The sequence below is a fragment of the Neolamprologus multifasciatus genome, chromosome 22 (genome assembly GCF_963576455.1).
Source record: "Neolamprologus multifasciatus chromosome 22, fNeoMul1.2, whole genome shotgun sequence".
In the NCBI taxonomy this organism is placed as follows: domain Eukaryota; kingdom Metazoa; phylum Chordata; class Actinopteri; order Cichliformes; family Cichlidae; genus Neolamprologus; species Neolamprologus multifasciatus.
Window position 1 is genome coordinate 7,249,145 of NC_140459.1, and position 27,378 is coordinate 7,276,522.

The 27,378-nt window shown below is 42.4% G+C and overlaps 1 protein-coding gene across 4 annotated transcripts in view; it reads right to left on the minus strand.

Moving 5' to 3' along the window:
* macf1a (microtubule actin crosslinking factor 1a) overlaps positions 1-27,378 on the minus strand; it is a 118,918-nt gene that overhangs the window by 85,824 nt on the left and 5,716 nt on the right. For 3 of the 4 annotated variants that reach the window (XM_085148439.1, XM_085148438.1, XM_085148436.1), the window contains exons 2-32: positions 21,171-21,337; positions 20,711-20,823; positions 19,520-19,626; positions 19,003-19,122; positions 17,907-18,002; positions 17,139-17,266; positions 16,935-17,028; positions 16,298-16,452; positions 15,237-15,531; positions 14,806-14,934; positions 14,643-14,720; positions 13,575-13,736; positions 13,270-13,374; positions 12,706-12,801; positions 12,461-12,586; positions 9,265-9,417; positions 8,331-8,342; positions 6,608-6,762; positions 6,104-6,230; positions 5,789-5,972; positions 5,468-5,634; positions 3,854-4,032; positions 3,626-3,764; positions 3,354-3,547; positions 3,053-3,212; positions 2,871-2,954; positions 2,686-2,793; positions 2,447-2,545; positions 1,625-1,747; positions 1,414-1,505; positions 1,013-1,148 (exon numbers count right to left, since the gene is read on the minus strand). In XM_085148439.1, coding sequence (XP_085004565.1) covers positions 1,013-1,148; positions 1,414-1,505; positions 1,625-1,747; positions 2,447-2,545; positions 2,686-2,793; positions 2,871-2,954; positions 3,053-3,212; positions 3,354-3,547; positions 3,626-3,764; positions 3,854-4,032; positions 5,468-5,634; positions 5,789-5,972; positions 6,104-6,230; positions 6,608-6,762; positions 8,331-8,342; positions 9,265-9,417; positions 12,461-12,586; positions 12,706-12,801; positions 13,270-13,374; positions 13,575-13,736; positions 14,643-14,720; positions 14,806-14,934; positions 15,237-15,531; positions 16,298-16,452; positions 16,935-17,028; positions 17,139-17,266; positions 17,907-18,002; positions 19,003-19,122; positions 19,520-19,626; positions 20,711-20,823; positions 21,171-21,337 — 4,083 coding nt within the window. The remainder of the gene's footprint in view (positions 1-1,012; positions 1,149-1,413; positions 1,506-1,624; positions 1,748-2,446; positions 2,546-2,685; positions 2,794-2,870; positions 2,955-3,052; positions 3,213-3,353; positions 3,548-3,625; positions 3,765-3,853; positions 4,033-5,467; positions 5,635-5,788; positions 5,973-6,103; positions 6,231-6,607; positions 6,763-8,330; positions 8,343-9,264; positions 9,418-12,460; positions 12,587-12,705; positions 12,802-13,269; positions 13,375-13,574; positions 13,737-14,642; positions 14,721-14,805; positions 14,935-15,236; positions 15,532-16,297; positions 16,453-16,934; positions 17,029-17,138; positions 17,267-17,906; positions 18,003-19,002; positions 19,123-19,519; positions 19,627-20,710; positions 20,824-21,170; positions 21,338-27,378) is intronic. The other variant, XM_085148437.1, reaches the window with a different exon arrangement.

The window sequence follows — 27,378 nt, forward strand, 5'->3', positions numbered from 1 at the left end:
ACTATTGTATTTCAAATGAAAGGGAGGAAAACATGTATGAGAGTGCGAGGGCTGGGAATGTGTGATTCCCCTTGGATGACTGTACATCTACATGGGGTAAACGTATGCAGAAAAATGCTAAAAAGCAATGCTGACTTTATGCAGTGGCATTTCACCACCATATAAAGAAAAGTAACATTTTACTTTTTCGATGCTGGGATGACATAAAAATGTGGATGTACCTTTATTTTGACAGTTTCTAACAATGAAAAGCAAAGCTCTACAGCTTTCCCCTCACTAGCGTCACCTGGGAAGCTCTGATCTAGTGCGGCACCACTAAGGCCGTGTATTAACCATGTTAGCAGCTCAGCAGATGTATTTTCTGATGATAATGATGACGACGGTGACAATGAGGATGATAAAAATCAGGGTTGGTGATAGTTAATGACATGAATGCAGGCTTTTATATTATAATGTGAGAGTGGATCACTCCATGCTGAGGCCCAGTTCAGACGGTGTATTCCAGTTGTTTTCTGTCCTTTTCACATTTCCCTTTAACGCCCATATATTGATTAATGAGCTGCAGAGGCTTCTTATACCAAAAACAAAACACCGCAGTGTATTCTAGATGGATAAATTATTTTAGCAACCCTTATTTCTCCAGTGATGACCAAAAAGATGGTCATCCTGGTAGAAATGGTTATTACAGAGGATCTGAATACACATCTGAACAGGATCCGTCGGTGTTTGTTAAACCAAACCAAGTCAATGAGTGACATTCGTCAACACTGGTGATGTTTTTCAGAAATGCAAATCGGTGAACACACAACATGCTGAACAACATAGATGCTAATTTGCTGGCCCACATATAAACTCACGCTTCGCTCGCAAAGATATTCAGACTCAAGGAACATTTTATAAAAGTACCTTTGTGGTTATTTTTGTTTAAGCTCGCATAAGCAGAATACATGTTTGCCATAAATATGCAGACACCCTTCTCCCCGCTCAGCCCACCCCAGCCAAACCGATCTACCTTTCTTTCCTCCTCTTTGGCCAGTTGCTGCTCCAGCTGCTGCAGCTGTTGGGTGGAGCTGTCACACAGCTGGTTGTAGGTGGTCTTCAGCTCGTCCAGCTGAGCCTCCACATGTGCCCGCTCCTCTGGGGACAACCTACAGAAGAAAAAAGGGTTAACAGGTGTAGTTAGGTGTTTAACATTAGTCTGCATGTGTGTTGGAAAGATGCTTTGCAGTGGCTTTGACATAACATTTATAATGTGATTGTTTGAAGTTGACAGTTATCATCATCTAATCCTAACTTCTATTTACCCGCTGGTACTACAGAAGTGGCCCCTGTGGTGCGTGCACTGCTGGCTGGGAGGACAGTTTAAAAATCATTGGTCTCTGTGAGGAGTCCATGCATGTCATGTTAACTTACTTGCTGGCCTGTTTCGACAGAAGGAAGACCTGTGTGCTCCTTATAGCTTCAGCCACCTGATCTTTCTTGGCTGCTAGCTGCTCATTGATGGCCTGCAGAAAAAAAAACAGATGAAGAATCTATTTGACAACATAACAACCTTCATGTACCACTAAACGAGGTACCAACATAACAGTCTCCTTCGCATTCATTGCATATGTATAAACAGTACCTGTTGAGCAGCCAGAGAAGACTCTGCGTTGGGGCCACCAGCGCGTCCCTGGAGGCCTTTGACCCAGCCCAGAAGGTCTGAAACGTGCCCCACCCTGGCCTGTTTCTCCTCCTCCACCTCTTTCTGCACAGATAGAGGCAAGAAAGCAAAAATTAATGACACTGAACAGTAGATATCACATAAGATGCCTTTTTGTCAATTCACCTGTGCAGCACATACAGTATGAGATATCACACCTTTGTGTCTCCTGACCATCACAGGCACCACCTGCAGACATACACCCTTCTCATCACAAACATCCCTCAGTTCTTATACAGGTTTTGACACTGTACTCTCTGCCTGTTTGCAGGCTTCTGATAACTGCACCTTGGCATGTTAACTCTAGACACCCCAGTATGTGGATGCATTGCGAGCGGTTTGGACTGCAGTGCTAGCTGCACATCAATTATTTGGAGCTGCTAGCTGCTTTTCCAGCTTTCAAGCATTTCTGCCCAGTTCTGATAGACCAGTATGTCCTGGACAGAACAATTAAATCTACACTTCCCAGTTAAAGTTTTCTCACTTTCTGTTGTTATGTTGCAGTGTTGCTTCTCTGTGTTGCCTGCCGAGAGGTCAGATTTGATAGCCAGATCTCTGCTAGTCTGGTGGCAATGCTCAAAATCATAGGAGCTTCATCCACTCAGGGAACAGAAGTTTTAATAGCAACTCTTCGATTCAGTGAGCTACAGCAACCAAAAGTAGTGTATATGTAAATTAAACAGTTAATAATAGATGACCGCTGTGTAAAGCAAGAAAGTCACTGAAAGAGAATCAAAGTGTCACCTCCTCCTCCTCCAGTCGTCTCAGAGCATCGCTGATGTACTTCACATGCTGGGTTGTTAAGGTCACTAAGGCTGTGTAGCGTGTGCGCAAGTCCATGAACTGAAGAGATAATAAAAACCCCAAACAAACATCACTAACTGCGGGATATTAGATTCAGACAAATACAAAACACACAAACCTTATTTACTTAACAATAAAGCTCCTGCAATGATCACGATGGTAAACAGTTATCTCATTACCTCCTGAGTGATAGCGTCAGAGGAAGAGTGCATCCTTCTCCTCTTGACAGGTGATTTGTGCGTAGACTCTACAAAGGCTCTGAATGTCATCAGCTGTAGTTCATAATCCTACAAGATAAAAGCACGAGAGGAATCAAGTTTCCTGCGTACCTTCACTCCGAGACACGTCTGTCACGGTTTCTCACCTTCACTGAGGCACAGTATTGTTTGGAATGAGTCTGGCACTCGTCTAGTTTGGTCTGATTCTGTTCGATCTCAGCTACCAAGGCCTGGAAAGAAAAACAATCAGAATTTATAAATGTTTAGGCTCAAGTCGTTTTTCTCATCTGGACGCATGTTGTAAGTCAGAAGATTCAGCGGCACTAACAGTCTGCTGGGCCAGTTGTTCCGACAGCGCTTTGCTGTCCATCTGTCCCGGCTGTGTGTTTTCTTGTCTCTCCGTCGTCTCTTCGATCCACTTGATCAAAGCGGAGTGGCCGCCTCTGTACTGCTGCAGGGAGGAGCCCAGAGCTTCAAGATCCGCTCGTCTGCAGAAAAAAGAAAACTACCTTCAGATCCTTTTCCACACTAACGTCCTGATAAGTTCTGGAATAAGCAGATCGTTACATCGTTTGTCACAACACACATGAATCGTGCTCCTCCTTTTCTTTTTAGGCATCTTCACTCACCGTGTCTCCATCTGTCTTTTGATTCCACTCCATCTTTCTGTTATCTGATTGGCTTTGTCCTGGTAGCGCTCGAGCTCAGGGCTGCGGTCCGGGTGGAGCCTGTTGAGCTTAGACCCCGCCTCTTTGGCCTGACGTACCTCCACCTGCAGAGACTGGAAGACGCCTTCCTGCTCACCAAGCTCAGCCTGCCACTTCTGAAAGTTAGAAGTTAGAGGGTCAGAGGTTCATCTTTATAGTGACATGAGAGGACTTTATGTGATGGCGAGGCTTACCCCCAGTTGATCTCTGAGGTTCTGAATGGCTGTTGTGTCAGCAGGAACAATGTCTTCCTCACTTAGTCTGTTCTCGTACTTCCTGACTTGGCTCTCTGCTTCATCCAGGCTACGGATCAGGACATCCACTGTTTTTAACCTAAAGATGTAAAAGGACAACACATTGTATCATCTGGGGAAACAAAAAGAACAGAGAAGTTTCATATGACTGAAGGAGGAAAATCTAACTTTTCAAGGTAGACAGCTGAGAGGTTGTGCAGTTTGTCCATCTTCTCCACAGCGTGATTGAGCTCCGACCGGAGGACAGGAACGCTGGACGAGGTCGGCTTCTCCTCGAAGAACTTAACGCAGCGATGAGACATGTCACCCAAACTGGAGCGCAGGCTGTCCAGCTCAGACTGCAGCTTCTGCATAAAAAGTATGTTTTTAATGGTTTTTTTGGACCCATCTTTATTTTTAAACTACATGGTGACAATCTTTAAAATTGAAATAAAAACTGCTTTGCTTCATCAAAATAGCTTCCTCTGTGGTAAATGTTTCGAAACTTCCACACTTCTTAATAGAGGTGGGAATCACCATACATCCCACGATACGATATTATCACAATACTTAACGCACGATACGATATTATTGCAATTTTTTAAAAATATTTTGCGATATTCAGATTCTGTACATAAAGGTAAACTTTATCAATATTCATTTTATCTAATAACAAAGTCTCACACTCAGTCTTTCTCTCATTTCAGTTTTATTGTTGACAAACTGAACGGTTTGTATTACAGTCTAGTCCAACTTAACTGAATCAACCATCTGGTACAATTATAGCTATTCTGAACTATGCAGTTTATGAAAACTTTGCAGCCCATTCAGCAACTGAAGAATTTGAAAGTAAATTAAAACAAAATATAATTTTAGATTAAATAAAAAAGTTTTAAACTTAATTAAAATAAAACATGTCTTAAATTAAAATAAGTAAACTGTCATGTTTATTGCTGCCAAAAAAAAGTTAAACACATTTGGACAGTGAAGGAATGTCAGGATTCTTGCTCAGAAAAAGGATCAACATGCTCTGAAGTCAGAGCACAAAAACCTTTTTTGTAACAAAATATCGATTTCTGCTGTCCCTGTATCGATACATTATTAGCAAACAAAATATCACGATACTACACAGTATCGATTTTTCCCCCCACCCCTACTTCTTAAGCCATACTACTCAATACCAGTTGTAATCATCATCACTTATTTGCTTATTTATAAGGAACCCCAATAGCTTCCACAACAGTGGTTGCTAAATGGTTGCTCAAATAAAATATTACGCAATAAAGTGGATGCAAAATAGCTACATAAATTGGCTCTTACATCCACAGTCAGGTTTTACTATTGTGAAAATATAAACATAAATATCAATAACATTGAGACAAAATACACAAATTTCCATTATTGCCCTCTTACAATTTTTACAGTAATTAAAAGCTGCCTAAATAGACTTTTAAGTGTTTTTTGAAATTATGAATAGAAGCCAATTCTCTAAATGCATAAGGCAATTTATTCCACTTAAAAGATGCTTTAAATATATATATTATATATATTTATTATAAATATATATATTTTTTGGCCACCTTATTCTGGACTAACTGAAGTCTGTTAAGATCTGTCCTGTTAGCTGCTCACCAAAAATGCTGACTGGTATGATCAGTATTTGCTGTGATATTTCTTGGTTAATCCAAAAACAAATCTATCAATGGATGAGCGCTTCTTCCTCTGGCTTTATAGACGATGACAACAATATACTGCAAAAGTTATAATAACTGTGTGCAAGCAGCAGATGGAGCTCAAACTCACCTCCTGCTCTCTAATCTGGACCGTGTTGTCAGCACCATCACCTGACAACAGGATGGGAGGCGGAGTCTCAATACTCCTCATCAGTCTCTGCTCAGCCTCCTTAATACAAAGGGTGATGTTCTGCAGCTCTGACAGGTACGACCGAGAGACTGACTCATCCTTCTCCACTGGAGAAAAATTGAAAGACGAGGAACAAGGTGGATTATTTTCATTAACAGATTAAGACAGATTAAGCTATTATTTGCATCAGTTTGACTGGTCAGAGGTCAGCAAGAGATTAACTAAATGTATCCGTGTGTGAGCCCGTCCATCTTCACTCACCGGTCTCCATGTTGAGCAGCAGGTCCTGGCAGTGTTGCTGGGCCTGCTGAACGTCCTTCTCGAGCTCTCGTCTTTCGGCCGGCGTGAACAGCGAGCTCTCTTTGCTGTCTGACAGAAAGTCGGCCAGCTGGGACTCCAGGTGATTGAGGACGTGCTCCCGCTCTGATGGAGACTGACTCTGAACCTGAAAGGTGAGACAAGGAGGGAGAAGATAAATACAAGGGAGGAGAAGAACCACAAATTGAAATCATCACGGCGAGAGAATCAAGTCCAAATTCATAGCCGTCACATTTAAACGCATGGAGAGGATCTCACCGTGTCCAAGTTCCACCCAGATACAGTCTTGATGTCTTTGAGCAGGTAGTGCCACGATACCACACTCTTCATGTTCACATGGAGCTGATGCCACAGGGACATGACCTTCTGGTACAGCTGCTCAGCTCTGTAGTCAAAACACAAGGAACATGAACATTAGTCTCTAAAATACTAAACAAAATAGATTCAGATTAAAAGAACGTCCAGTCTAAAGTTATTTCAGCATTGCTGCCCCATTTTATAAACTAAACTCAAGCTCAACAGTCAGATAATCTCTAGAAAACAGTTTCTTAGGATTTTGGACTGATGTGAAGGCCAAACTTTCCTACTCTGTAGTGCTTCCTGAAGTCTACGGCCTCGCTACGTATTGTGGAAAATTGTGGCTTTTGTGCATTAAAGACTTAAAGAAAATCAACTATAAAAAAAGTAAATCAGGACAGTGCTATCCACAAAAATGTTTAATACATTCACAACACCAATGCACGTTTCCAGTACGTGGCTCACCTGCTGGCTGTGTCGATGGCCTCCTGGTTTGGAGGCGGGACGGTGAAACACACCGAGGGGACCATGGCTTCGTTCCCCGTCGGACTGATCACTTTCCACTTGGTCCTCTGAGAGTTGTCCTGCAGCACACACTCCTCTCCTCGGCTTATCGTGATCTGAGAGTATGAGGCGAGGCGCAGGGAAGGACAGATGAGAGCGGAAATGGAGGTTATGAAAATGATGTTGGAAATGATGTAGAGAACAGGGTTGACAGCAAGAGAGAATATTAAGAGAAAGGTTCACAAAGCGAGCGAGTTGCAAAAGATGATGGAGAAAGAATGGAAGGAGAAATGCCCAGAAGAAAGCAAGGGAGGAGAAAAAGGGGGGAAAAAACGCGTAAATCAAAAGCAAACAGCAAAAAAACTCATAATGCAACACAAAATGCAAAAATTCATGGACTTCATGAAATTAGCAGGAGCCCTAACATGACGTGATATTAGAGAAACTGACAATGCCATGTGGTGTGAAAGCTGCTTTGCACCAGTAAAGGCTTTTATTGTGAAAGCAGCAAATGTACTCCAAACTCAAAGCGAAACTTCCTAAAACCTGAGCTGGGTTTGAATAATTTAACGAGGAAATAAACATTAGTGACACTGCAGGAAACCCAGCAGAGGATGTAAACAGAAGACAAACGAGTTTGGCTTTAAAATTCAGCGTTAGGGCTGCACAGCCATCCCCACCCGCCACCCTCTCTCACCCCTTTCCCTGCACACACACACATACAACCATAATGCAAAGCTGTGCACAAACACTTAATACATGAAGATATATTGAAACGGAAATGTTATTTTCTGACTGACTGAATGAGCCTGAGGGGCACAGACGGGTTAAATTCAGTTCAGTTCAGCGATTACCACCTGCTCTTATCAACTGATCTCAGTCTGACACAAATCTGTGACTAAACATACGAAACTAAACTGATTCTGCATAAATATATGAAATCTGCAGAAAAAAAAAAATTTTTTTTTATTTCTGTTTGTATCAATCATATCTGAGCTGGATTTTACTGCATAAAGATAAACATCTATGCAAAAGAGTGACGCATTTTCCAAAAAACAATCTCCAAATCACTGGCTATTGTCTGACAACAATGCATCCAGCGTTTTGGCAGCCTATTAAAAAGCATGTGCATTCAGACACAATAACCTGTACACAGAACAGGAAGTCTTGGCCCGGATAGCAGCTGGCTATACCGGAAACACCGAATCATTTGCAGTAATTCCCAGAGGCTAACTTAGTACTTGGTTACTGATTAACAGATTGTTGCCATAATAAACTTTTGTGAGATTATCCTATCACCAGATTCTCGCTATGAGAACACCATAAACATATGCACATATAGAAAGAGTGACGCGTCACTTGGACATTATAATAAAACACTTAAATAAACATAATTGGCTGATTTGATTTGGAAAACACCACTAAATTATATTTTCCTGGAAAAACATAACACAATAAGCTTTCAGATTTTTGCTCCAGGGAGGAAATCCAGTAAAAGGTACTCTGAACCATTTCATACGTAATTTCATCTAATTTATTCCAAGAAGTCTGAGAGTGCAGGCACAAAGTTTATTACCAATTATACAACCTGAAATCAGCTGATAAGAAAGCGGCACCTGGGGGCAGTACAGTGTGTGCAGTGTCAAAATCTGAGGTGAGAGAGGGAGAATATAGGCAGCTATACCTGAACGTTTGTCTTGCCAGCCCAGCCGACAGACGAGGGGGAAGGGAGGGAAGAGAATGAGGAGGAGGAAGAGGAGGGAGTGAGAGGGGAGAGGCCAAAAAAAGGTACATGAGGGTATGGAAAGAAAGGAGAAGACACAGGAAAGTGAAGGAGAGAAAGATTACTTTTGGTTCATGTGCACGTTTGTCCAGATGTTTTTTTTTATAACTGTCAGCTGTGTGCGAGGTTTCGTCACGTTGCTTTAGCTCAGTGATGAGGTGGAGGACCAAACCACCTTCATCCTTTACCTGGAAACAAGACCTCACATCTGGTATGCTTCAGGGAGCAAACCACCCTGGGCAATCTAACACATAGTAGACTAAATATAGCAGCGCTGGGGGCAGCTACATGTCCGCGCCAAGCTCTCAGGGTGCAAAGAGGATGGGACAGATGTATAATTGATTAGCTTTTAGATTCCCAGAGGTCATCACAGCTGAATCTGAGAGTGAATCTCATAATGCCTGAGTTATCTTTCTTAGTGTTTTCTGAGGAGGACTAAGGCAAAAGTCATAAGTTCTGGTTAATTATGTCCTTTCAGTTTCCAAATTTCGATATGCTGGATTTAAAAAAGAAAAGACAAAAGAAGAAAACTGGAGCTGTGTGAAAAAAAGAAGAAATCCACTGCTGTGTGATATTCATCGTTATGGAGGAAACTGTTCATGTAGATGTTTACATCTATCTAAATTTCATGGGCAGAAAACAGTAGCTGAGTAAGGGCTTTGTGGGGAAGTGCAGGGCAGGGGGGAGCTGGTTGGTGGTGAGGGGCGAAACAATCGAGGTGAGGTCAGAGGTGAGTCGGTGCTAAATACGCACTTTTTTCTTAAACAAAGTCACAGATTTGAGGGACATGCCCACATGTTCATGAGGTGTAATGATACTGCTCTGGGTGCCGTACCTCGATCTGCTTGTAGTCACAGATGGCTTTGATGGGTGTTGTAGTTCCCAGAGTGCTCTCTGCACTGCGGGGGCGCAGCTGCACCACCGTCTTGGCCCGGCCCACCAGGCTAGCTATTGTACTCCGATACTCAATGAGCTGCTCTTTCTCCTCCTACAGGAAGGAAAACAACAACAACATTAAACTTTGAAACTCTTTATGAAGACTGTACATGTGTGGATTTACAATAACATTCATCTAAAGGCATTTTTTCCATTGTAAGATAAAGATCTATGTATCTGAGAACTTAAAGCAGGGATGTTAACAGCATGCTGACCTTTCCATTAGGTAATTATTTGATAATTACCCATATCACACGCCATAAATAATAAACACAAGTTTATCTCTATTGTAAAGCTTTCATCATTCTCCTACAATGTGGCATGTTTTTTTTTCTTCTTAAAAAACTACGGCAGATCTATCAGGTTGCATTTTAGATACATTATAACAGATAAATATATAATTAAACACCAAATATATTCAAATTCTAAATATCTGTAGCAAAATGCAGTGTATGGAAGTCAATCCAGCAGCTACGGTGGCCCTGAGAGGCCAAACGGACTGCAACTTAAGAAAACACCAGCAATAAGAAAAACGCTGCAAAAGCACACAAAACACAACGAAAATAGGGAAAAACGACAACGGAAATAGAAAAAACAAAAACGGAAATAGAAAAAAAACCACAAGGGAAGTGTTTCTGGGGAGACAATAATCCGACGGACCAGTTGCAGGAACCAAAAATATGCCTATAATTGCGCTGGGAGACACTTAATAGAAGTGGAGGATCTATCAGTTTTGTGAGGAAAGGAAAGATGAGAGGTAAGTGCGTCATCAGTATTATATGAATCATGATAAAAAAACGCCTACCATGTTTTGGGTTCCTGCAACTGGTCCGTCGGGTTATTGTCTCCCCAGAAACACTTCCCTTGTGTTTTTTTCCCATTTCTGTTTTTGTTTTTCCTATTTCCGTTGTGTTTTGTGTGCTTTTGCAGCGTTTTTCTTATTGCAGTCCGTTTGGCCTCTCAGGGCCACCGTAAGCAGCAGACGTTTCAGTCTAAATCACAAATAACGCTGGAGAAATCTGAGTTTACAAAATCTTCAGAAAATCCTTCCAGTAGACGTTCAGATGTTTCACCCTATATCATCTTTCCTCAAGTTTTTTATTTTCACACCACAAAATCCACCCAAATGATATTTAAGCAACATTTTCTGTCTGAAGTCCTTCAACACATAATCAGCTTAACGGCCTATTAGCCTGTAGCTGCTGAGATGAGTGGGCCTGCTGCTTCCTGACTCAGCTGCCCATGTTAGCCTGACCACTAAGCATTAAACATTTAACATGGGCTTTTCACCCTGACAGGTAAGATTACATTTCACTTCTCTCTCGCCCCTAAAGCAGAAGCAGAGAGAGTCATTAAGGATTCATTAGAGAGGGAGACAACAAGGAGACAGTCACAGGTACAGGAAAGAAAACAGTGAATGGAGCCGAGAGTTAGACACAGTCTGAGGCAGAGAGCTAATAACTTCATACATCACACCCCAGGAATGAATTTCACAGTGAGATGGCATTTGCTGCAGTCAGCAGGACCAGTGACAAACATAATTTACACAGACATAAATTAAAATGTGGATGCATGAGGAATTCTAGTTAATTACAACCACAGGGTATCAAGGACTTCTGTAAAACAAATTAGATCACCAGAGAAGCACTAAAAGAAGACCGTGGATAACATGTATGACAGCATTATGATACTTAGGGAGAGGTTTCTGAACAAGGAGATAATACCTATTTTATCTTGCTTCAAAGGCAACAAATGCTTGTGGTGTCTAACCACATATGAAGAAGTCATTCAGTGACAGTCCACAAAGGAAAGATTGGGCAGGAAACAAGTCAGAATGGAGGGAGAGGTCTGATCAAACGGACACTGCTAAACACCAATCTCCACTTTAAAGAAGCTGAATAGGATGATTCAATGTTCTTTACTCGGTTATTATCTCTGTCAAACAAAAGTTCAGCTGCTTCTTTGTTATGTCATTTAAAGGTACCTGCAGGACCGGCCTAAGAAAAGCATCTGTTTGTGACACCCGCTCTCTCGCACACCTCTTTAATAAGAGGACATGGATGCTGCTCTGGCCTGTGGAGCGATGCCCGCACTAACCCTGCCATCTGCTCGAAGTCAGAGGTGTGTGTGTGTGTGTGAGAAGTAGGTGCAAATATGGAAGGCTTGCAAATGTGCCATGGGGGGAGGAGATGATTCAGGACTCCGTAACAGATTACTTTGCCCTGTCACATGAGGTGCTGCAGCCGCCCGAGGCAGAGCAAAAACAATCAGGAGGACGCTGCAACACCAGCAGCTCGGCTACTGCAGGTCTCTGATGCTATAGTGGTTAGAAAAATGCTGCATCATTCCTGATGATATGTCAGTCTGGGAGTATACTGAATGTTCGTGTTTGCACTTTGTGCACACAGTGGAAGCAGGGATTGAGGACGCTCAGTTATCTGGGATAGAAATGTGCTACTTAACATGTTCATTGTACAATATTTTCTGGTTTGCACATGACTCTGCAGCTGTGACTCAGAGTGGTACGTTTGATGGTTTGAAACCTGGTTCTTCTAGTACTTATGTCAGAGTGGCTCCAGGTAAGACGCCACCTTTGTAATTTGCCCCTGGGGTGTGTTAAAGGTGTGTGACTGAAACCAAAGCACTGTCTGTGTAGTAGTTAGGGAAAAGTGCTTCTTAAAAAAAAATCCGAAATATCAAGTAAAGTTGAGATGTTGACACAGAGTTAGAGAAGGAAACAAAGACCCTTCTTAGATTAGAAGTGGCCACTCTCAGCTAGTCTCTTACGCACATGTTTGATTTGGTGTTACACCAGACGGCCTCTTCCTTCCAGGATCAAACTGGGGATGTTTGTTAAGCGCTACACTATGGAGCCGCTTCTTGAAATTATCTTGCGAACATGACGTCAAACAACCTCTGTTTAGTCTCTCTGTTATCAGTCACTGAGCTCCAGTAGAGGTTAACATGACACAATTCTGCAGTAAATCTAGTGAAAATAAAAAAACACAGTCGGTCTTTCCTTCAGCACCATAAATCTGTCTGGCATAGAAGAAACTGAATATTATTCGTAAGATAGAAAGCAAATGTGTAGATACCATTGAGTCCTGCAGCAGGTCTTCCAGTTTGCTGAGCCTGCTGTTCTTATCGCAGGTATATTGTCTCTTGATGGTTTCCTGGAGCTGGCGGAGGTATGACTCACAGTCCCGGGCGTCACTCATGAACTGACAAAAGTAAAAATGGATATGCATGTAATAACACAAAATCATTTTAATATAAGCCTAATTATATATGTGGATGAAGTCTTTTACCAAACTCAGGAAAGTAAGAATTTCAGCCTCACCTGGAAGTACGCCGTGTTGTCTTTGAGATGCTGCTCCACACACAAGCAGAGCTGGTCCACCCACTGCCACTGGGTCTGCAGGGCTGCACTGTAAGCCTGATAACAGGGAGATGGATGGAGATTCAGTTGGTGCCATGCTAAACTTATGTAAGAGGTCCTTTAGGGGAAATAAGTATGATTTTTACAGTCTCCGATCATATAAACTGCCTGCAATCTATCTGCAAGGCTCCAACTGGGATGTTAATCAGCACAGACAGAGTCAGCGTTTCACCCAGCCAGGGGTTTCTGGCTCTCAGTGGTGATAGGGGACAGGCAGCATTAGCATGAGACTGGTATGAAAACCATAACCCAAATAAGTGTAGCTACACCAGTATTTTAAAATGTACATAGTAATTCCTGCTCGTCTCCAAGGATGGTTTAGAAAAAGTGAGTGCAAAGTGAATAAAAGAGCATTTTAACAAAAGCAACGTGGTTGATTTGATCCAGACAAGCGAGCCACGGATACGGAAACCCAGCGTCTTTAAAGGTCATCCAGCCCGAATGAATAAAAATCATGAAATTCACCTCCACAGTCTGCTTGGCAGGATGGTTCTCCTGACACAGACGGCTGGCCGTTTCCTGGAGTGACCGCATCACATCTCGTTTTTCATCCAGCTCTAACCTCATTTCCTGCAGGCAGAACAGGAAGCGGGGAAGGTTAAAGGTGAAGACAAACAGTCTAATGCAAAGTTACTCTTTATATGTTGGGAAGTAAACAAGACTTTTATCTTGACTTTCAATACATGTGGAAACCAAGTGAGTTGAAAGGTTTGCAATTTGTGACGGAGGAAGCCGTCCGTGTGTGCGTCTCTCCTCTTCCTCACACTCACACTGTATAATTCTTTCTTTGCGTTCGTGTTGGTGTTGTTGTCGCTCCAGTCGTAGGCGATCTCCTCCTCCTCCCTCTCGTTGAGCCAGATCAGCTCGTCAGTGCATTGCGACACGAACATGTGCAGGCTCTCCAAGCTCCGCAGGCGCCATGACGAATGTTCCTATGGCAACCACACAAACAAAGCCCCATGCTAATCAGCAGTGCAGAAGCAAATACTACAAAAGGATCCCTCTTACTTGGAAGTATGAGGGATCCAGATGCATCTTCCCAGAAAACTAATGACAAACACTGCCCCATGTAAGAGCCCAATGTCCTGCATGTGATGGCATTTTTTGAGTGCAAGTTGCCCAGGTACGCAGGTGTAGAAATATTTGCCTTTTCTTCACTTGTGGTGGGAAAAAGTAATTTAGAAAGACTCTGAAATAATGTCTATTTACAGAAATCATGACCTGGAGAGGTGGAGTAAATTTTAAGAAGTAAATAAATCTGAAAACCTTTTCATGAGCAGAGAACTCTTTTCTTTCTAACAAACTACACTCACTGAGCATCCATCTACACTTGACAGGATATAAACTCAACTGCGGCTCCCTCGGCTGAGCTGTAACATTAGCCAGCCGCACATTTTATTTTGGTTGGTGACATAGACAGATGGATAAATGGCACTACAGGCTAGAAAAGAAATGCATAAATATTTCAAAGTGAGCTGTGCCTGTGGTTTATTTTCCCCTTCTTTGTCCTGAATGTTATTAATGCATTTAATACATTTAAAATAGCTTTTTTAGAGGTAAATCTACAAGCACAGACTTCTTAAAAACCCACAGAAGCAAGAAAATAAACAGATTGAGAGGAATAAGTATGGATGTGATTACAAATATATTATGGGATGAATAGAAAACAGAGGACACAGAGAAGAGACAGAAAGGGGGGACATTTAGGGGCAGCAGGAGAAGACAGAGCACAGATGCAGATTTGTGCCACGCTGTAATGGGATTAACTGAGGATGCTGGGTGAGCTGGGGAAACAAAGAAGTGCAGAGGAACTCAAGCCCCTCTGAGCTGAGACTGACCAGTAGTTTGCAGTATTGGTTCTCCAGCTTGGCCAGCGTGTCAGAGTAACTGCTCTTGAAGTTGGGAGAGACTTTAGCCTGGAGGAGAGAAAGAGAAGCCTCGTTACAAAGACCATCACTGCACAGATGCCCGTGTTCGCGAAGGGAGGAGGGATGCGTGAACCTCGTAGCTGCGTGCCTCCTGCAGGCTGTTCATCAGCTCTTCAATCGCAGTGTGTATGTTGTTGTGCTCGTCGAGGTTTTTTTCTACAGAGGTGAGGTCTGCACCCCACTCGGCGCGCTCCAACAGCTCCTAAAACACAAACACAGAATGATTTACCCTTCCACTGAAAATGACAGATATCTTCGATTATATGTCTTTGAATGCTTTTAAGACCTCGCTTCAGTTGAATGTGATGTTTTTAGGCTTGTGACGACTTCTGATTAGAATTTTTACAAATTCTAATTCATGTTTTATGATATTTAGGATGCTTTAAATTCATATTTCACCAAATTACTACATTTTATTTTCAGTATTTAAATAATTTAATAATAAAACAGCGTATAAAATAATCAGCAGTAAAAACAACAGCCCTAATTTTAAGAGAGGCTGACCTGCGTCTCCTCCACCCATCCGAGCAGCTCGTAGATGAACCTCAGGCTTCCTTCGTCCTCTGATGAAGACATGGCCACCAGCTGGGACCGAGCCATCGGTCGCCGCAGGAGTGCGGCTCCGACCGCTCCCACAGCTCCCAGCAGCGTCTGACCCAGAGACAGGCCCGTATCAGGGGGTCTCTGGTGGGTGTGCTCTGTCCCCGTGGTGCCCAGGGCCTGAGAGAAGTGGCCTTTCCTGTAGACGCTGGAGCACTGCAGTCTGAGGGAGACCAGCTCCTCTTGTAGGCGGGAAACTCTGATGACAGAAAAGAAAAAAGCACATAACTGATCACGTTATTATAAACCTATGAAACATTTAATAATCTTATTGATCCTGCTACAAAGCTGAGTTCTTTTTAAAGGTACTGCTGCTTTAAAGGGCAGCACACAGTGGCAGATTTACAAAATGGTTGTTTCATTAGCTTCATAACAGCAGTGCAAATTAGACGGAGCAGCCTGCTGATGAGACGCAAAATGGGGACACGCTTTCCATCATTTTTTGACACCACTGGTTTATATCAGCGAACACTAGATGCAGAGGAGGATACAATAGGTATTAATACAAAACAAAAACACAACAGGCAACTTGTTGACCTATAATGAGTAGCTTGTGTTCCCAGATATTAATCTAAATTGTCCAGATCATAACAATTAATTGAAGACTGCTGTGATAGAGCTGAAACTGCCTAAATCATTTTAGGTCTACAAAATAATGCAGAAATCACAAAAACTATAATAAATTAAACCAACATTAAATTAAGGAATATAAAGAAATTAAAAGGTGTAATAAGAAAAGATTAAGGTTAAAAAATAATATTAGTAAATGAATAAAATTAAATAGATTTATCGATAGCAATATTTTATAAAATAATTTTTTATATATATTTTTGGGACATTTAATTACTTAAAAAATAAAAAATAAAACAGAATCCCTTACTGTTTGTATTAATTTTTGAAATGCTGGCATGTTTGGTCCTTCAAAATGACCAAGCCACTGACTCCATCCCACCACCATGACTCACCTGAACACCAGCTGCTCCACCTGGTAGTATTTCTCATCTCTCAGGATTTTGAGCTCCTGGTAGAGTTGTTGAATCAGAGACTCGCAGTCCTGCAGGTAACAGGCCAGCTCTCTCTCGCACTGCACGCCCTCGCCGCTCTCCGCTCGAGACATGTCCTGGAGACCAGGGGAGGGATCATTGATCAGTTTTGTTTGGCTTTTCTGTTATTATGAAGTATGAGGAATTCGTGTTTACACAGAGATAAATTCAGTAAACAGTAAAGTGGAATCAAAGTGGACAACAGCAAATACTAGCAGGAGCAATAAATTGAAAATAAATATATAAAAATCAGGGTACAAAGAAACTCCAGACCCAGCACATCACTTATTCTGTCTAACATCCCTTCGTTCAGGCAGGAAGTTGTGCTCAGGCCGAGGAACACAGTTACAGGAAGGAGTGAGCATGTTTGCAGAGGGCAGGGGAAGTGGTGTGTAAATATTTACAGTCCCAAAAGAGCGCTCACGTTTACAGCTTGGTCACATTAACACCCTGTAAAATACTCGCCCAAATTATTAAAGTTACCCAACATAAACCCAGGGACTCTGTGTGTGTGAGAGGAAATTAAATGGATGTGAAGTGAGAGAGGTTCAGCGCTCACAGCCTGGAGTGTGTTCTTAGCGAGGGTGAGTTTCTCCTCGCAGTCCAGAGACATGTTCTGGATCTTATTGGCTCTCTGGAGCAGCAGGTCTAGCCTGTAAATGCACACAGAAGATGATGAGAAAAAAAAATGGTATCAGCAGTTATGATTTAATTATATGCAACATGTGAATAGATTTGTGTGTGTGTGTGTGTGTGTGTGTACCTTTCCACAGCTGGCCGGAGAACCTTTTCTCTCTCCAGCATCTCCAGGATGAGTTTACCCCAATCCTCCTCCAGGTCATTGGGATGAAGGCCCTGAGGAAGCTTAATGCGACCAAACTCTATCCACACCTGGAATAAACAAACACACACGCAGTGTAAATACTTGCCACACATCCCAACATCTGTTAGTACAAGCCAGCTATGGTTCCCACATTTTTCATAATTGTTTGGAGGGTGATTCTTTTAAATAGCGCTCCCATAAGTTGCATTGCATCGGAGTACTTCTAAAAAACTAAAATAAAAGCTGGTACAGTCTGTGGAGGCAGATTTTTAACAGAGCTCGCTAAGTTCATATGGTCACCTCTACCTCCTAAAAATCCAAAGCCGTGAAGCTCAAGATGAGGCTTCAAAGTGGGACGCGCTACCAAAGCCATTACATCAGTGACCCCATTTATGAGCAATCAAAAGTCACGCCGCAGAAAACCCCGGTAACATCAGCTGAGTGAGAATAAAATGGGAACTATTATCGGCTATCATGTGTTTGTTTACAATCAAACAATCTGCTGCTTTGATAACAGCTCGACGAAAGAAACGACTTCGCTCCGGGAGGCGAACGTGTGACTCGGCGCACACAAACACGCTACCAACAATGTTCTCTAACTTCCTCTCGTGGACACAATCCCCCTGAGCTCGACCTCATGATGCACGGAAAGGTGCCAAGTGCTGGTCGCCTTTTCCTTCCTCGTCTCCACTCTTCATTTGTTCTTACCTCCAGCAGTTTGTAGAGGTGTTCGATGTGACCTTTCTCCATCTCCTTCGCGGGGATCTCCGTCTCTTTGAAATGGACGTACTCATTGTAAAGTGCCTGAAGAAGGAGAGAAACAGGTGCTGATGAGCGTTATGGAGTCGGTGTTAACGCAGGCTTTGTTTGAAGCCAGCACCTGTTTTCAAAGCTACAGCTTCCTAATTACCGAGTCATTCGTGACGTGAATCGGCTCTTTTTCTCCACATCTCGAGACACTTCGTCAACCATTATTCTTTCTACTTCAATCTAACACCTTCTTCTGCAAACTAACTCACCGACTCTTCCTTTATTTCGCCTTTAATCTGAATACACTGCAGTGTGAATTTTTCCACATTATTAAACCCTTCTACTCTCCCTCCTTGTGTCCTCCCTTTATTTGCTCTCTCAAGGTTTCACTGAAATTGTTTGTCAGCTTCCTTATTCAAGGCTACACATCTGTGGGATTGCAGATACAAAGCTGAGAAGACATACAGGGATTCGATTACCACCACAGTCAAATGCATTCATGTTGCTGTCACCAGCTAGAATGCAGCTAAATCTGTATGTCACCAATTTTCCCAATGCTGGGTGAAACATTACACATTTTAATTGCTGTTTGTCGGTTTATCAGCAACATTATGCAAAAACCACCAAACTGAATCTCATGAAACTTGGAGAAGTGCAGCGTGAGCAAAGTAGAGACTCACAAAATCTGGTGTGGGTGCAGATCAAAGAGCAGGTCTAGGAATTATCATAATTTCTATTTAATATTACAAGATTGAGCTTCTTTTTTCATAGACTTACAAACCATCAGACAAATTGAATGAAACTTGCAGAGCAAGGCCAAAGAACGAACTCGTTAAATTCTGGCTTGTGTCCAGATCACATTATTAGGAATAATAAAGTTCGGGAGATGGGTACCGACCTTACGGACGGACGCCCTGAGTGCTCTTCTAATATATAATTTAGAATAATGATCACTTCAACTTACTCGAGTCTCCTTTATTTGGCTTTTTAGGTGGTTTTCTTAAACATGGACTCTCGCACATCTAAATATTTAAAAGAAAACTGTCGTGTTCACCTTGAGTTCTACGGGGTTTTGTGGGAAGTTCTTGTTGGCCATGAGGGCCGTATGCTGGCGGCTCCACTGGAGCAGAGACGAGAACCTGGACTGGTACTCCGACCAGCGCTGATCCACCTCCTGAGGATGGGGGAGAGAAAGAAAATGTCGCAGACGTGACAGAAGCTGTTCATTAGTGGGAAATCATGCATCACACAGTCACACACTGCCTGGCAACAGGTAGGCTGGCTCATAATGAATGGCTGGAACAGTTTTAAATTAACTGCATGATTATTTAAAGGTTTTGGCTCATTACTCAAAAAGGTGCACAGTGAACTAATAATAACCTGCCTAAATGTATTCATGTTTTAATGTTGACAGGATATGGAGAACAGTACTGCAGGAATGTGCTACGAACTGCACTGCATGCATGCTAACAAATCACACGGAGTCCTGGGAAGTGTAGTGCATGCTTTAAACTGAACAAATTATAAATAAATAAATAATGGCATGAATGGTAAACAAGACCGTGACGTACGTGTGCGCCGATGCCCTCTCCACCCTCGGGAATTTTAGGGAAGGCATCGTAGATTGAAGAGACGTAAGTGATGACTGACTTCTCGTCTGGAGAGGGAACATCAACGTCTGGGGAGAAAATGAGAGGGGATGAAGTGAAAAGCTGCGGGAATTATGCAAATAGTTTGGTGCTTGTTACATTATCAGTTAGAGAGAGAGAGAGAAAAAAAACAGCCTCTGAGGTTTTCAGATATTTGGCTCAGTGTTAAACCCAAACGTGAATCAATTAATGATCTGTAACCATAAATCAAGCAGCCAGTAAGATTTAGGAAGGCTCAGTGTTTATATCAACATTTTCACAGCTGTGTGAAAGTGTTGCCAATCTCCATGTAACAACATAAAAGGAACAATTAAGCTGCATCTGAAGTACCGACTTTCAGTCTTGAACTGTTTGAGAGACTGACGAAAAGCATTACGTAGTCTATTTTCTGAGGCTCAAATGTAGCCGTTTCTTGGACAGGCATGTAGCATTTTTCATGAATTTATTGATAAATTAAGCAGATCAAAGGTTTGGGAATAAGTCCAAGTCCTGCAGTTGTATCTGGAAACTTGATGTGAAATCAAAACACGGGGTCAAAAGAGCCCTTCCAAGTGAAACAGGCCGTCTATTCAGATCTGTTGTGGTGGTGTTAAAAAAAATGTGAAAAAAGACCTAAACCAAACTGTCAATTAAAGCAAAAATAATCACTTAATATAAGCCTTATAAATACAACAGAGGGGAAAATACAGGCTGCAGAAACATCTCAACATGTTTCTTTGTGCCAACAAACACTTCTCTAAGGTCTCAGGAGGTCCTCAGCAGCTTTTCCTGGAATGACTGCTCTATGATGAGTCTCTGAGGCGTTTTGCTTCAGGGGAAACAGATCAAAATATATAAAAGGGTTTTCCACACAGAGCCAGGATCTGGAGCTAGAGCCATTAAAGATACAGTTGTAAATATCAAAGTGTATGCTTGGGGGTCATTACGGGTTGCCTGGAAGGTTGGCAAGCTTTCAAAATAAAAGCTGGAAGACAGAAGGACAGCCTAAATAAATTTCGAGTTTACACCTTTCGTTAAATATAAGAAGCTCAGTTAGTAAAACACTGAAGACCTGTCTGTGCTCGGCCATGAACGAGCTGGCCAGATGACTCAACAGTGGTTGAACAGTCTCACCCTCAGCATCGAGCAGTCTGGTCACTCCTAACGACTCAGCGATCTCGAAGGCCTGCTCCAGGTTCTCACGGTTACTCTGCCGTGACACCACCTCCATGTCGATCAGGTCGGGTCTGAAAAAGGAGTTGGAACAAAAAAAAGCTTTGTTTTGCTTTTTTCCTGTTTGTTTGTGGTCGTCAGACTCTGATCTGTAAAATCTGATAAACATAAACGTTTCTGCTGCGTCTGCTGTGAAAATATCACCGAACATTAGCATGAGATCATGAATTACTGAGCTTGTCTGATGATTTCAGATCAGATTAAGATCAAACCACTTCAATCACACAACCAGATACATTGTCACAAGTATTTGTTCAAACTATATTAACCATTTTGACATCACCAATTAATATTTTGTGTGTTGAAGTCAGTCTGTGTGTGTCTCAGAAGGACATTTTAATCACGCCCTTCGTCGCCTAACCTGTATCTGTGCAGCAGAGCGTTGAACATGCGTCCGTCGCTCCACGATGAGGTGAAGTTGACGCAGCGGAGGCCGGGGTAGCCTTCTATCGCCTGCTGGCTCCATAACAGCAGCTTCTCTTTGGCTGTGAGGTCAGCTGACTCGCCGCACACGTAGATTTCTGAAATCTGAGGGAGAGAGAGAGAGACGGGGTTACGACTGGGATTCGCCATCCCCCCCTCGCCTCTGCAGAGCTGCGATCTGAGAGTCAAAATGTTTCGGGCTTCGTTGCCAAATGTACTGAAACACATTAAAACAATATTCAGACTCACGAAAACAAATCTAATCAGGATCCAGCATGTGGGGATTTTTCTCATTATTTTCTGTGCACCGATGCATTCAGCCTCTCTCCCTCAGCTTCATTACAGACACACAGACGCAGCTACAGTGAGTTGGCAGAAACGTCCGTGCGCGCTCTCTCCCTCTCTGTATCAAACTAACTCACTGCAGAGATTTTATTTCCTTTTATTCAACCCGCTCGCTCTTTTCAGACCATCGCTTTCCTGACACTTAATGACGGAGTGCATGTGTGATATCTGGATGTGTTCGTTTCAGAGGCGTTTTTATTAATGTTTATTAATGCCTTCTCCCATTTCCCGTCTGCAGCGTCTACAGTCTATCCTGCTCATTAGCTCACTTACCCCCCCCACCCCTGTTCATCTGTCTCATGCCCCCCCCGCCCAACCTCGATCTGTCTCTTCAGTTTTTCATGTCCTTTCATCTGCTCTGCTTCATATTCTGATCAATCTGCTCCTCCTTCTCATCCTCTTCCTCCTCTACATAAACTCCTCGTATCGTCTCCCCTGCTGTTTGTTTCACGGAGTTCAGAGACGACGTCAAATGCACACGATCTGTCGGTTAAATATGTTAAACAAAATGCACTTGGCCACAAATAGGTTTGATTTTTGCATCGTCAGTCGGCCTTTACCAGTGATTGTTTAGATTAAGCTTGTTTCTTTTTAAAACATTGGGGATCCTTAAATTGCGCTTGTAGTAACTAACTGAAAAAAATTAATTATTTTTTAATAACTTGGGAACTAAGACGCCTAAACACTATTAATTTTCAAAAACAAAAGAAGACATTTAACAGCTCCGGAGCACAAAACCCAGGAGAGTTTTCAGTCTCGTGTATTCACAGCGAGCCAGAGGTTGTCGTCCTCCACTAAGGAGCTCCCTGAATTACATTAGCAAGAATTTCCAAATGGGAGAGCACGACTCATGCCAACTACCTTCTGTAATGACAGCTTCAGATAAACTCCTGCCTATAAACTGTATATAAACTATGAACACAGCTTCCAGTTCTGAAAAGTGACACCAGTATAAAAGTGTTTAAAACCACATAAGTACTGTACACAGGTGTCAACTCTCTTTAAACACTGTTCTGATTGGTTTATAATCTCAGTCTTACTGAATAGAACAAGAAGTTAATTTCCTACATTACAGTTCAATTTATTGTCTGAATGAATGACAAAGCAGAGTGAGTGTGCTCTACTACGTGTGTGAGCTTGCATTTTCCCCTCACTTGTCATCTGGTTTCAAAAAGCTAAAACTGCAATGCCAATCACCAGTGTGGATGTCATGGTGGTCATGCCCATCTTTAATATACAGTCTGTAGTCGTGATCTGATTCTACTAACATTTCAGGAGTCTGTGTGTGCAAACGCCTCTAAACACAACAGATGCAGCAGCACACAGCTCAGAAAGCTCTTCTAATGACGTGCATGCTTATTAGGGGTGGGTCTAAAAGAAAGTCTTCCACAAAGACTGACGGCTTCCTAACGCTTGGTTCGGTTCACTTAGCTACACAACCACTCAGCCATTTACCCCCCTGCGTTCTTCTTCCTCTCAGTTGGAGCTCTTTGGATCCATCTGCCCAGAGCAACAAAGGCAGAGTGACGTATAGGCGGTTACTGTCAGTGCTAGGCTGCCGCTACTGTCATCTGTATTCTTCTGTCATCCCTCTTTCCCTAACTCAGCTACAGTCCAACACTCCACCCTCTCTCACTCTTTCAGTTTCTCTCTCACTGCTGCTAATACAGAGCAGTATGAAAGTCCAGCGCGTGCCAGGAGACTGCAGCAACAGCCAAAAAGATGAGGAACGGGAGGGAGATGAGCAAGGTCGGCAGCAGCACTGTGCATGTATAGCTTCCAGCTTCTCGTAAAGTAACATCTATCGAGTCCTCATTCACTCAGTGAAAATGACATATGACAAAGATTCTGCATCACTAAAGGAGCCTCTCAACCACAATGTAAACACAAAACTGAGACGAACAAACGCTTCTGCTACATGACAACTCGTCATTATTCACACCACACATGCCTGCACTGAGACGTTAGGGCTACAGCGAGCAGGTTAGCATTTCTTACAGTTACTCCATGACTACACTGTCACTCAAACAGCAATCAACAAATATGTGTTTCGTGCACATGCAGCCTCCTTTGCAGGGAAATGCAGAGCATCGACTCCTCCATCTTAATATTGACACTGCACTCTGTGTGAGGTCTGCATCTGTGCACAGAGCCTGCACTCCCACTGCTACAGCACTTCATCCTCTTTTCCCCATTGTGCACGTCTGCCCTTCTCTCATGCATCAGGTGAATTAGTAAGTTTCAGAAGCTTTCGAACACGGCTCGTTATTTTGTGAGCTGCAGTACAATTTGCTGCAGAGATACGGGCGACAGCGCCTGATAAAGCAGGTGAACCTTGAGTTTACGATATGAATGAGGCTGCGTGAAGCAGTAACAGCAGAACAAGAGTGTCCTTCAAGTCGGCCCACACTTCATAAATGCGTTTGCTTTAATCTACGGAGGATCAGAGGTGCCAAAAATCACAAAATAATTTTATAAAAATGATTCACTAAATCATTAAATCTCTCTTGCTTTTCTGCCCATTTATTTCCCCAACCTCTTACTTCTACATCTCTTTATGCTCTCCTTCTTTAGTGTGCAGAGGAAAAGGTTGTCATTTAAAGCATGTCATATTGTCAGCTTTGAACCTATTGGCTCAAAATGAAACAGCAGAAATGGCTGAGACACCTACAGTAATGCGACTTTAAAAAAAAAGACATTTTATAAAATGAATGCTTATTCAGAAATTTTGATTTTCAAAATTTTGCTCCTCAATGATCAAAAAAACAAAACTATACGTTTATTACTGCTATCTTGCTGTAAACAAGTCTGCTTAGCCCAGTAGTTTATGCCTTTTGCGAACAGTCTCCGCAGTCATTAAACCATGTCGGCTTAACATTTAGCTTTCCTAAATTAGTCTGTTGGGTATTCGGCTAACGAACGAAGACAAAACTGTTCAACTTTACAACTGTTTAATTAACTCGACCGAGTCTCCTGAAGCTCACAGAGTCTATAAAAATGTCCCCTGTAAACACAACTTCAATGTAATCATTTAATACAGTTTTCTTCTTTTCCAATCATAAGTAAACAAACTCAAACTTTCTGCCTCCATAATAACCGTGAAAACACAAATGACTGAATGAATGTGTGACATGGTGACATCAGCATGGATCTTAACAGAGATTAAACTAAATAAAGGGATTTGAAACAACAAATTTGAACGTGTGAACAAGATACTCGCTAATTTCCACGCACAGTGAGTAAAGTTTAGATAAAGTACAGGTTAGTTACCCAATATGAGGGAACAGGTCAGGTCACATGACATGCATGGCTTTTAAAATTCTCCAGTTGAGCTAAAGGCCTGATTATATGTTCACTAAACACAGTTTGTCTTCACGGTATGTGCAGGTGTGAAGTGCGGGTATGAACATGTGAAGATGTGACGCTCGTGCGTGACCCGGCCGTGTGAACGTTACTCCAGCTAAAGTATAAACAGACGCACACAGATTAGAGATTAGATCAGGCAGCAGCAGTGCTCAGTGCAGCTATGATCCAGTCACAAGCATCCATGATCCACTAGCAGCCCCCTGGGGCTCTGGACCAGCCCTCTTTTAGAAACATGGCCTCTTTGAAGTTTGCAGGGAGAGGAGGGAGGAGAGGGAGGGGTGAGTGCTGGATAGGAAAAAAAAAAAAAAAAAAAAAAAAAAAAAGATGGATTAATTGATTTATTTGACTTAAACATGAAGCACCTCTGCAAAATCATGTTTAAAGGTTGAAAAGATGGATGGGTGCATGAAGGCCAGAAAGATAAATGTTGGATGGATAGCTTCAGACACAGCAGGATGGGGGTAAACGGGTAAATTCGGGTGGTGTTTTCAGTGTGCGGTAGGAATCCCCTCTGGGCTCAATGAAGCAGCCGTCTCACTGATGAATGCACATTTCAAATCCCTTTTTTATGCAGACAAGGGCAACACACACCCACACACAAAGGACAGCTGCACTTTAAACTGAACACAGACACATCCTGACACTCACCCACCGTGACGTGACGCAGGAGCACGCTCGACACACGAGTATTGATAAGCGCTGCCCAGTAAAGCAGCATTTTAAACCGGGGAACTCTGCAGAGCCGCGATCTATAGCAAACGCATGTTTCTCATGACTCAGCAGCAGCTGTGCACCAAATGAGATCACGTACAGCCTAACGCAACCCGACAGCATCCCCTTACTGTACCGGCTTCAGCATGTGAAGGAGAAGTGAACAAACCACAGCAGCCGTGGTAAAAAAGTGACCATCATCTTTAAGCTGTATTCCTGCAGTGGCTGCAGCAGGCTCTCTTATTTTCAAGGTTAAGGAGAGCTGAGCAGCTGTAAGCTAGCAGAGGAAGCCTCCCTCTTTCTGTTTTGGATCACTCCTGCAAGTGTGTGCTGTAATAAGCCGAGGCCTGAGCAACAACCTGCATGTTTGCTTTTCAACACATTAAGTCGCTATTGCATCATCGACTTTTGGAGACTAATGTTTTATAGATTGATTCTCCTCTAGAAGCTCTTGTTATTTCTCAGTTATATCTGATCACATGTTAATGGGATTGCTGGTCTGCTATCAGAAAACAACACACTTAGCACTCAGATCTCAGCATCTGCACTATGGCTGGATTATGCAAAAGATTTAGAGCAGAACCAGCCCACCGGATGGTTTTGCAAAGTCTAAGAAATTGCAGAGAATTCATTGAAAATTCACATATTTCGATAAAATGCACGTCTATTCCTGGTGTGGTGACGCAAGCATTATCACACAGAAGTGGAAAGTTAAAGGAAAATTTAAGTTATTTCTAGATCTTAACTTCAAACTTGTTTGAATCACATTTAATACCATGTTGTTAAATTCCCAAATACTTTATATATTAAAAGTGTCGTACTCTGATCTGTAAATGGAACTGGACATACTATGATTAAATATTATCCAGTAGCTTTACTGGTCCATCACACTTGACACCAACATGGCCTGTATGTGGTCCATGACCTAAAAAGAGTATGACACTCTGGTTTAGAGGCAGATTTATTTTTGAGATATGATATTGTGGCAGTAAAAGTAAATAACCTTCATGCTTCTGAACTTTTAGGACCTACTATGTGTTTGCAGTAGTAAACAATCCTGGCTCAGAAAGGGTTTTTGGGTTGTGGCATTAAAAGTAATCCCTGAGCACAGAAAAGTTTGTCTGTTGCTGTATAATAAAGAAATCTGTTATTTCTGGCTACTTTATAGCTAAAAGTGTTTAATTTAGCAAGATTAAAGGAATATCAAATTAACAAAACTGGTTAAAAAAAAATACAATTTATTTCACTGCTTTGGATTTTTCTCTGGCTCTGGTTAAAACTTCTTTAATGAGGTGCCAAAACTTCCTGTAGGCAGGAAAAAGCCTTAGTCCCAAAGTCTCTTACCCAGCCAATACTGAGTAAGATGCATATTAGGAACTGACTGAAATTAAAGTTCCAGCCACACATTTTCTACTGCTTATCTGGGTGGAGTCAGCAGACAAAGCAGAGGTGCCCAGACCTTCCTCTCCCCAGCCACCTCCTTCAGCTATTCTGGGGGAACGCCAAGGAGTTCCCAAACCAGCTAAGAGACTTAATCTCATCAGAGTGCCCTGGGTCTACCCTGGAGCTTCCGCTCAGTTGGACAAAATGAAACACCTCCTCTTAGAGACATCAAAGTCAGATCTCCGAACCCCTCCAGGGTGATTCACTGGTCCCACTATGGTCCTGCTCTGTGCTCCAGCCACAGGCTGTGGGCAGTAATCAAACAACTGAGGATATAAACG